Genomic DNA, 10,305 nt, shown 5'->3' on the forward strand with positions numbered 1-10,305 from the left:
AAACTTTGGATGACTGCTGTTTAAACATGGATCAATATGATTATTAGGTTATTGATTGACTGCAATCAGTCAATATTTCTATAAGATTATTGATTGACTTGAGTCAGTTTGATGAGCTGCTGATGTTTCTTTGTTTGTTCTCAATCCAAACTGCATGGTGTCTTTTTGACTTTGGGTTTGTGGGTGAGTCTCTGCAGCTCCATGACTCCATCTGCTGGACTGATAGTAGAAGTGCAGCAGCTGATCTTTTCCAGGAGGATTTGAGTGGATCAATGATGTTTGTTTCCTGTGCAGGTGAAGGTAGAAAGTGTGTGTGAGCTGCTGTGAGTTGAGCAGTATGGATGAGTGTGAGGACAGAGAGGAGGGAGTCCCTCCCTCTAAAAGCTCTCTGTGTGGGGAACAGGAGAACCAGAGCAAAGCTCAGAGGTGAGACCAGCATCTCTAACTGTCCAGGACTCTGGTGCATGTCAGAGCTCAGCATCACATCACTGCTGCATCATTATTCACAGGAATCCACCTGGACCTGGACCTGGACCTGGACATGGACCTGGACATGGACATGGACCTGGACCTCCATCCAGCTGTGTGTCCTTCAAGAGTGACCGGTCTAAGCATCGTCTCATTGACTTTAAAGATCATCAACCTCCTGCTCCAGAGAAGTAAGCTGTGAAATCAAACTACTGACTGTTGTTTCAAATGTTCTGTCATTGTTCCAAATATGTTCCATCATTAAATCACTCTGAAACGCTGCTTCATGATTTTTCCTTCCTGGTGATCTTCCTCTATTCACCAGAATCCATCAGAGACCAGAGTCCTCTGGTCCTGAACCTGGACCTGGACCTCCATCCAGCTGTGTGTCCTTCAAGAGTGACCGGTCTATGGGTATTCCTATTGCTTTTAAAGGAGAACCAGGTCCTGCTGCAGAGGGGTAAGATGTTCAGAACAAGGTTTCAGAGCTGCTAGTTTTATAGCAGATTGGCTCCTCATCAAACAGATGTTTTGAAGAAGTGATGCTAATAACGTGAACATCATCCACAGAGACATTAAAAACAGAACCAGGTGGATCACAGCAAGAACTCTGAGTTCACTAAAATATCAAGAAATAGTTTTACTGGACAAAACTCCAGTTCTGTGATCATAGAAGCCTTCTTAGCCTGTATGTTAGCCTACATGTTAGCATACATGTTAGCATACATGTTAGCCTACATGTCCCTGTGTGAAAGTGAGAGTTAACTGTTGATGTTGATCCACAGAGTGGAGCAGCAGAACTCAGAGGTTCCCAGAGCTCAGTCTGTCCAGCAGCATCACCTGGACTCCATATTCATGGTGAGTTCATGGACAACAAGTTGTTCTCCATCTGTTGTGTTCAGGTGTCTCCATGCTGCTCTTTGTAGACCAGTGGACTGTCAGTGTGTCCAACATGGATCTGATGTTTGGCTCCATGATTTGACTCTGATGGACTGATTGACACATTTCTCTGTTCCAGCTGCTGGAGGACAACATGGTGACTTTTGTGAAGAAGGAGCTGAAGAAGATGCAGAAGGTTGTGAGTCCAGATTACCCAGAATGCTCCTCAGAGAGTCAGAGGGAGGATGAGGAGGAGTTGGAGGGTGATGATGAAGAGCAGAGGAGCAGCAGAGAGATGTTTCAGCAGATCACAGTGTTGTTCCTGAGGAGGATGAAGCAGGAGAAGCTGGCTGACTGTCTGCAGAGCAGTAAGAGGATTTGTGTAAAGACTGAAGCTGCTGATCAACAGAACATTTACTAAAGTCTCAGAATATCTTCACACAATCAGTCTTTAGGGGGACAAACTGTCACCTTCACTTTATTGCTACTTTGGTGCTTTAATATCCAGGTTACTTCTACTTCACTCTTTCTTTCTTGTGTTTTCATTCAGAACTTCCTGCTGCAGTTTGTGGACGTGAACTTAAACGTGGTCTGAAGAAGAAGTTCCAGAGAGTGTTTGAGGGCATCGCTAAAGCAGGACAGCAGACCCTCCTGAATGAGATCTACACAGAGCTGTACATCACAGAGGGAGGGACTGCAGAGGTCAATGATGAACATGAGGTCAGACAGATTGAAGCAGCATCCAGGAAAGCAGACAGAGCAGAAACAACCATCAGACCAGAAGACATCCTGAAAGGCTCAGCTGGAAGAGATGGACCAATCAGAACAGTGATGACAAAGGGAGTGGCTGGCATCGGGAAAACAGTGTTAACACAGAAGTTGACTCTGGACTGGGCTGAAGACAAAAGCAACCAGGACATCCACTTCATGTTTCCATTGACTTTCAGAGAGCTGAATGTGCTGAAAGAGAGAAAGTTCAGCTTGATGGAACTTGTTCATCACTTCTTCAGTGAAACCAAAGCAGCAGGAATCTGCAGCTTTGAATACTTCCAGGTTGTGTTGGTCTTTGACGGTCTGGATGAGTGTCGCCTTCCTCTGGACTTCCACAACAATGAGGTCCTGACTGATGTTACAGAGTCCACCTCAGTGGATGTGCTGCTGACAAACCTGATCAGGGGGAAGCTGCTTCCCTCTGCTCGCCTCTGGATAACCACACGACCTGCAGCAGCCAATCAGATCCCTCCTGACTGTGTGGACATGGTGACGGAGGTCAGAGGGTTCACCGACCCACAGAAGGAGGAGTACTTCAGGAAGAGATCCAGAGATGAGGAGCAGGCCAGCAGCATCATCTCCCACATGAAGAAGTCACGAAGCCTCCACATCATGTGTCACATCCCAGTGTTCTGCTGGATCACTGCTACAGTTCTGGAGGAGCTGCTGAGAACCAGAGAGGGAGGAGATCTGCCCAGAACCCTGACTGAGATGTTCATCCACCACCTGGTGGTTCAGGCCAAAGTCAAGAAGGTCAAGTATGATGGAGGAGCTGAGACGGATCCACACTGGAGTCCAGACAGCAGGAGGATGATTGAGTCTCTGGGAAAACTGGCTTTTAATCAGCTGCAGAGAGGAAACCTGATCTTCTATGAGTCCGACCTGACAGAGTGTGGCATCGATCTGGAAGCAGCCTCAGTGTACTCAGGAGTGTTCACACAGATCTTTAAAGAGGAGAGAGGACTGTACCAGGACAAGGTGTTCTGCTTCGTCCATCTGAGTGTTCAGGAGTTTCTGGCTGCTCTTCATGTCCATCAGACCTTCATCAACTCTGGAATCAACCTGCTGGAAAAACAACAACAAACAACCTCCAAGAAGCTGAAAGTATTTCTAAAGAAACCTAAACTTCAACATCTCCACCAGAGAGCTGTGGACGAGGCCTTACAGAGTCCAAACGGACACTTGGACTTGTTCCTGCGCTTTCTCCTGGGTCTGTCACTGCCGACCAATCAGAATCTCCTACGAGGCCTGCTGACACAGACAGGAAGTAGCTCACAGACCAATCAGGAAACAGTGGAGTACATCAAGGAGAAGATCAGTGAGAATGTGTCTATAGAGAGAAGCATCAATCTGTTCCACTGTCTGAATGAACTGAAGGATGTTTCTCTAGTGGAGGAGATCCAACAGTCCCTGAGATCAGGACGTCTGTCCACAGATAAACTGTCTTCTGCTCAGTGGTCAGCTCTGGTCTTCATCTTACTGTCATCAGAAGAACATCTGGATGTGTTTCACCTGAAGAAATACTCTGCTTCAGAGGAAGCTCTTCTGAGGCTGCTGCCAGTGGTCAAAGCCTCCAAGAAAGTTGTGTAAGTAGTTGGAGACTGAAGATACTTTTTCCTTTTGCTGCAGTTTCATCAGAATAATCTGCTTTTTGTCTCTTCAGACTGAGTGGCTGTAATCTGTCAGAGAGAAGCTGTGGAGCTCTGTCCTCAGTCCTCAGCTCCCAGTCCTCCAGTGTGACAGAGCTGGACCTGACTAACAACAACCTGCAGGATTCAGGAGTGGAGAGTCTTTCTGCTGGACTGGAGAGTCCACACTGTAAACTGGAAGCTCTCAGGTCAGGACTCATCAACCTGTTCAACTGATGACCATTGTTACGCACCCGTCTAGGGGGAAGGTGCGTAGCATAATGTTTGTTAAAAAAAATAAATAAAAAAATAAATAAATAAGGTGGAATATTTTTCCCAGTCCCCAAAAAAAACAATGAACAGTTTGTAGAAAAATTACACAAAGGTTTATTTACACTATTTACAAAATAAAAGAGGCCACCACGTGGGCTATTCATTCAAGCAAAAAAAAAGAAAACAAACAAAACAATTGGATACAAACTAAAGAGGCATTATAGCACTCAAACAAAAGATCCTACCCAACAAAACCACAGCTTCTACAAAAATAAACCTAAGTCTAACAAACAAAAAAAACACACTATCTTAATCTAATCAGAAAACACGGGTATCAAGTCACAAAGTTTGGAGTCTGGGAAAAGACAAAGGGTGCTGCTGTCAGAGAGGCTCCCATCATCACTGCCGGCCGCCAAGATTTAAAATAGGTTCCAGCCAATCAGCGCTGGGTCCACCTTGCCACCAATCAGCTCCTGCACACAAAGATCCACAAAGACAGAACACCCACTACCAACCAACAGGACGAAAACAGACCACAAGGACAAAACAAAGATCTACAAACAAACACAGAAACCCACTCTCAGACAACAAAACATTTCAGAACTACAAACACAACATTACCAAACTACGGCCACAGCCGTAACAACCATTTAAAATGTGTTTTTATTCATGATGAGCAGAACAGCTGAGGTGGGAGGTTTTCTGTATTTGTATGACTCAGATCAGTTGTGTTACTGACCTTTAGCACTAGTTTCTCTTAATGAGGCCTTAACAACCTGGAACCTGCATCACAGAACCAGAACCTGGAAGAACCTGTGAAGTCTTGGTCCCAGGTTCTGTTTTAGTTTCCACTGTTTTACAGAATAGAATGTTTCAGATGGATGTTGATGAAAAGGAAACACCAGAACAAACATTTTATGTTCACACTTGAACTTGTTCTATGGATCTACTCCAGGTTGTTTTCTCCTGACTAGATCCTTGCTTGTGTTCTTTCTACTCTCAGATGTTCGTCTCTTTGGATAAAAGCATCTGCTAAATGAAACTGTAGAATGTTTATTTTTTTCAATGACTGAACTCAGTGCAGTTCAGCTGGTGGACAGTTGGACTGTTGTTTACATTCTTATTTGAGGTTCAGGTCCAATTCCTTCTCACCATTGGAGCCCAAACAGCCACTGAAGCAGTGTTGCCTTCTGTCTTCACTGAGATCAAAGAGATCCTCAGTTCAAATCCTCTTGGGTTCACCTCCTCAGATGTTGTGGATCCTGATCCCATCACTCCCAACTCTGTCTTCACTGGGTGGCAGGAAATGTCCCTACCTTAGGTGGTTTATGAGGAACTGAGATTTTGGGTTGAAGAACATGACAACATACTCAGATACTGGGTGAAGATTTTTGGAAAGACTTCCTGGAACAGCAGCTTCCAGGACTCCAGGTCTGTCAGAAATGATGGAGTGAAGCAGCAGCAGCCCTGCAGGTGAGGACAGTCATCATGACTGTTGATAAGCAGTGTCCTCATGTCCTCTGGTCTGTGGGTAAGGTCAGTCCAGTCTTCCTGCTGCTGATGGCTGAGTCCCATCAACTGAAGTGTTGGTGAAGGATAGAACATCCATCCCACCTGTGGTGAGGTTCATGGTCTCTCTGCTCTCCCTGAAGAGGAGCAACACCCTCATAGGGACCCTATGACCCTTTTCAGATGTGAGGCTGTTAAAAGGTTGTTGGTTCCTTTCAGACTGTAGGGACTGAGAGCCAATCACTGGGCAGCAGAGTGTCTCCTGAGACTGAGAGAGAATGAAGAGTCCAGCTCACTGATGCTATGAGGAGTCCAGACTTCATCAAGAGTGGAGATAAACAGTTTTAACACATGAGTTTGGAGATCCTTAGTTTGGTTCCAGTGGGATTCATGTGTCAGTGAAAACCAAAGTATGAGTCTCAACAGCAGAAGTAGAAGTGAAGGAACCTGAAGAACAAGGACTGGAGATCAGAAGATGTTTGTTCTGTAACAACATCAGAGATGTAATCGAGTCTGACAGTGATTTAATCGCTGCCATTAGTATCAAGTTGACTATTTTTCAGATTGTAAAGAAGGAAAAAGTCCAAACTGTGACTTGTCCAAGTGTGTGTCCTGATTTGAATCCAGCAGACCAACTTTGGGGTATTTTAAAGACAAAGGTAGAGCAACACAAACCCTCCAACAAAGAGCAGATGAAGACATAGTCTCTGAAGATGGTGGAACATCTCTGCAGAAATGTGGTTTCTTCATGCTGAGGAGGATTAAATGTGTCATCAAAAATAAAGGTGGACATAGAAAGTAGTGAAAAAATCCAACATTCTAATGACAGTAATGAAAGATGTACTGACCTTTATTGGATTCATTTCTAGCTGTTTGGCCTGTATTCTTCATTTAGTAAATCTAAACTGTCAGTTCGTTTTTAATCAGATGAAATACTTTCCTGCTCAGCTTCAAAGTAATCTGATTACTGTAATGTGCTACACTTTGGATTATTTTCACATTTAAATAATATTGCAGAGGACTGTCCTCATCGCTGCTGTTTTCTGGACATAGTGGGATGTATTTGTTGTTAAATTCACTGCTGTCTTTTCAACAGGACAGAAAATACTGTACTTAATGTATTACTTCTTTTCTTCTCTTTGTCTCTTCAGACTTAATAACTGTAATCTGTCAGAGAGAAGCTGTGGAGCTCTGTCCTCAGTCCTCAGCTCCCAGTCCTCCAGTGTGACAGAGCTGGACCTGAGTAACAACAACCTGCAGGATTCAGGAGTGGAGAGTCTTTCTGCTGGACTGGAGAGTCCACACTGTAAACTGGAAGCTCTCAGGTCAGGACTCACACTTTGATACTGATGTGATTTCTATCAGTGGATAAACAGCTAACCTGAGTAGAATCATTTCTGCTAATGGGATTCATCAAATGAGCTTTTACTGAACTTGTGCAGAACTTTGTCAGGGTTTATTTTTGACGTGATTAATTCCCACTAATCATTGTTGAGATTGTTGATTTGCTTGAGATGCATGAAATGTGCAGCAAAATGTATCTGAAAGACAAAGAAGGACAGAAAGAGTGAGAAACATTCATCCAAGCGTCAGGTTTGTGTTGTTTTGTGTGTGCAGGCTGTCAGGCTGTCTGGTCACAGAGGAAGGCTGTGCTTCTCTGGCCTCAGCTCTGAGCTTCAAGACCTCAAATCTGAGAGAGCTGGACCTGAGCTACAACCATCCAGGAGACTCAGGAGAGAAGATGCTGAGAGCTAAAGTGGAGGATCCAGACTGTAGACTGGAAACTCTCAGGTACAGACAGACAGACACTCTCAGGTACAGACAGACAGACACTCTCAGGTACAGACAGACAGACAGAAACTCTCAGGTACAGACAGACAGACACTCTCAGGAAACTATCAGCTCACAACGAGTGGAAGCAGAAGAACACTATTAGCTCAGCTATGCACCATGACTGAAAGGAAAGGGAACCTGTTAGCCTAGCTTAGCTCAAAGACAGGAAGCAGGGTAAACTGTTAGCCTAGCTTAGTTTAAAGACAGGAAGGAAGGTAAACTGTTAGCCTAGCTTAGTTTAAAGACAGGAAGCAGGGTAAACTGTTAGCCTAGCTTAGCTCAAAGACAGGAAGCAGGGTAAACTGTGAGCCTAGCTTAGCTCAAAGACAGGAAGCAGGGTAAACTGTTAGCTTAGCTGAGCTCAAAGACAGGAAGCAGGGTAAACAGTTAGCCTAGCTTAGCTCAAAGACAGGAAGCAGGGTAACCTGTTAGCCTAGCTTAGCTCAAAGACAGGAATCAGGGTAAACTGTTAGCCTAGCGTAGCTCAAAGACAAGAAGCAGGGTAAACTGTTAGCCTAGCTTGGCACAAAGTCTGGAAGCAGGCTAACTGTTAGCCTGGCTTAGCACAACGACAGAAACCAAGGGAAACTGTTAGCCTAGCTCAGCACAAAGACTGTAATCAGTAGAAAACTATTAGCCTAGCTTAGCTCAAAGACAAGAAGCAGGGTAAACTGTTAGCCTAGCTTAGCTCAAAGACAGGAAGCAGGATAAACTGTTAACCTAGCTTTGCTCAAAGACAGGAAGCAGGGTGAACTGTTAGCCTAGCTCCATGGAAAGAGGAACCACAAATGAGTAAAGCTGAATAATGAGTGTAAACTGAGCTGGAACGTGACGAGCACAGGACAGGACTTTAGAGATGCTGCATTCAGGTGTCTGTGTCTCCATGTTGGACTGGTCCTTTATCAGTGGAACAGTGTGAGAGCCATGTAACGTCCATGTGTGCTGCTGAAAGAGTCGCTGCTGCTCTGACCGTCCTCCTCCTTTCAGGGTGACGCCTGCTGGAGTCCGATGGTTGACACCAGGTCTGAGGAAGTGTAAGTGTGTTTTAATGGATTGATGGAAACAAAGCAGCACATTCAAGCATCTTCAAAGTGTCACATCTCTGAGGTCATCATCAAAGGTTTAATACTGATCACATGATCCATCAATAACTGCAGCTGTGTTGTGTTTGTTCTCTCCATCAGATTCCTGTCAACTCACAGTCGACACAAACACAGTAAACACAAACCTCAAACTGTCTGACAACAACAGGAAGGTGACATTTGTGGTGGAGGGTCAGTCGTATCCTGATCATCCAGACAGGTTTGATGACTGGCAGCTGCTGTGTGAAAATGGTCTGACTGGTCGCTGTTACTGGGAGGTGGAGTGGAGAGGAAGGGTTCATATATCAGTGAGTTACAGAGGAATCAGAAGGAAAGGAGACAGTGATGACTGTCTGTTTGGAGGTAATGATCAGTCCTGGAGTCTGATCTGCTCTGATCTTCATGGTTACACTGTCTGGCACAATAACAGTTCAACATCCATCAGTTCCTCCTCAGTTTCTCACAGAGTTTCAGTTTATGTGGACGTTCCTGCTGGAACTCTGTCCTTCTACAGAGTCTCCTCTGACTCTCTGATCCTCCTCCACACCTTCAACACCACATTCACTCAACCTCTTTATCCTGGATTTGGGTTCTGGGGGTCCAGGTTTGGTTCCTCAGTGTTTCTGTGCTGAGTTGAGTCTCCAGAGTCTCCTCCTGGTAGAGAAACAGTGTTGAACAGATAGTTGAGTCTCTCCATGACTCTGTCCCTCAGAAACATGTTTCCACATTCATGGATTAAATGTGTTTCTTTGTGAAATCCTTCTAAATGATTCCTTGTAAACTTGTTCCTCTTCAAAGATGGAAGTTGTGATTATTCCAGGAGCCAAATGTGGTGTTTGCGTCTTTTTCCAGTCAAATGTTGAGAGTGAAAATCAGGATGTGGTGTTTCCTCTGATGCTCACTTGAACTAAAAGCATTTGAGCTGCACAAAGTGTGAAATGAGAGAGGAAGCAGTGAATCTACAAACTGCTGACAGACTTTCACACATTATTGTCCAGTGAAAATCAGGTTTTTGTGCAGCCAGACTTGATCCTGATTTGAGTGTTTCAGTCCTGTTCTAGTGATGAAATGAGAACTTCCTTCATCTTGTGTGTGATGGAGAAGAATAAAGGGCTGTGGCTAAAAATCCTGACTCTGAGTTCTTCATTACAAACATACATTATATCAGCTGTTTATTATTCATCTGCTTTATTCTACGCAACATGGAACAGAAAAACAAGAACAGGTATAAATTTAAATATAGAATATCATATATTTTCAAGTTCATGACTAAAAATACGTATTTTTTTGTTCATGTCTTTATAGTTCTTTATATTTCCTTTGAGGCCTAAATTTGATTAAATATAATTAAAAATGGCAACAAAAAGATCAAAGCTTCATCATTTATCATCTCCCATAAAGCAAAGTCACTTCTGCACCTTTTAGGCTCTGAATCAGAGAAAGCAGCAATTTCTCATCAATTCTGTCACATGCTTTAATAATTAATTTTTCAGATCATCCTTGTTATTGAACTGTTTTCCATCATTATGAACTTTTCTTGCCATAAATCTCCATAACTTTCTGATGGGATTAAGGTCTGAGGACTTGGCAGCCAGTTCATCACATCTATATCACTCTTTCCACAGTATTCTGTGATCTTCTGTGATTTGTGGCATGATGTGTTGTCTTATTGATTGATCCATTTTCATTTTTACAATAAATAAGTGGTTCAGTGTTTTTTTCATAAGTTTTATATAAGATTCTGAATTTGGTGTTTCATCAACAAATTCTAAACAGATTTTATTTTTTCCATAAAAAGCTTCCATAACTCCAGCTATCTCTGGATAAAAAATGGTTTCAGCATCGATATGATGCCAGTAGAA

General features: G+C 43.6%; 1 protein-coding gene across 1 annotated transcript; it reads left to right on the top strand.

Annotated features, from left to right (window-relative positions):
• The first annotated feature begins 74 nt into the window (after positions 1–74).
• Positions 75–9,569, top strand: LOC111577171 (NLR family CARD domain-containing protein 3-like). The gene is made up of 10 exons (XM_055008363.1): positions 75–426; positions 510–659; positions 794–928; positions 1,254–1,326; positions 1,487–1,715; positions 1,898–3,704; positions 3,782–3,955; positions 7,146–7,319; positions 8,349–8,395; positions 8,546–9,569. Exons 1-10 carry the CDS (start codon positions 338–340, stop codon positions 9,073–9,075), a joined length of 3,408 nt encoding a protein of 1,135 aa, XP_054864338.1. The 5' UTR covers positions 75–337; the 3' UTR covers positions 9,076–9,569.
• Positions 9,570–10,305: the final 736 nt, after the last annotated feature.

Source organism: Amphiprion ocellaris, chromosome 24 (genome assembly GCF_022539595.1).
Source record: "Amphiprion ocellaris isolate individual 3 ecotype Okinawa chromosome 24, ASM2253959v1, whole genome shotgun sequence".
NCBI classification, from domain to species: domain Eukaryota; kingdom Metazoa; phylum Chordata; class Actinopteri; family Pomacentridae; genus Amphiprion; species Amphiprion ocellaris.

Bases quoted from the DNA above. Each gene is read 5' to 3' on its own strand.
- LOC111577171 (XM_055008363.1), top strand. From the start codon at position 338: ATGGATGAGTGTGAGGACAGAGAGGAGGGAGTCCCTCCCTCTAAAAGC. The intron at 1,327-1,486 runs GTGAGTTCATGG...TCTCTGTTCCAG, and splicing joins ACCTGGACTCCATATTCATG to CTGCTGGAGGACAACATGGT. The intron at 7,320-8,348 runs GTACAGACAGAC...TCCTCCTTTCAG, and splicing joins TGTAGACTGGAAACTCTCAG to GGTGACGCCTGCTGGAGTCC.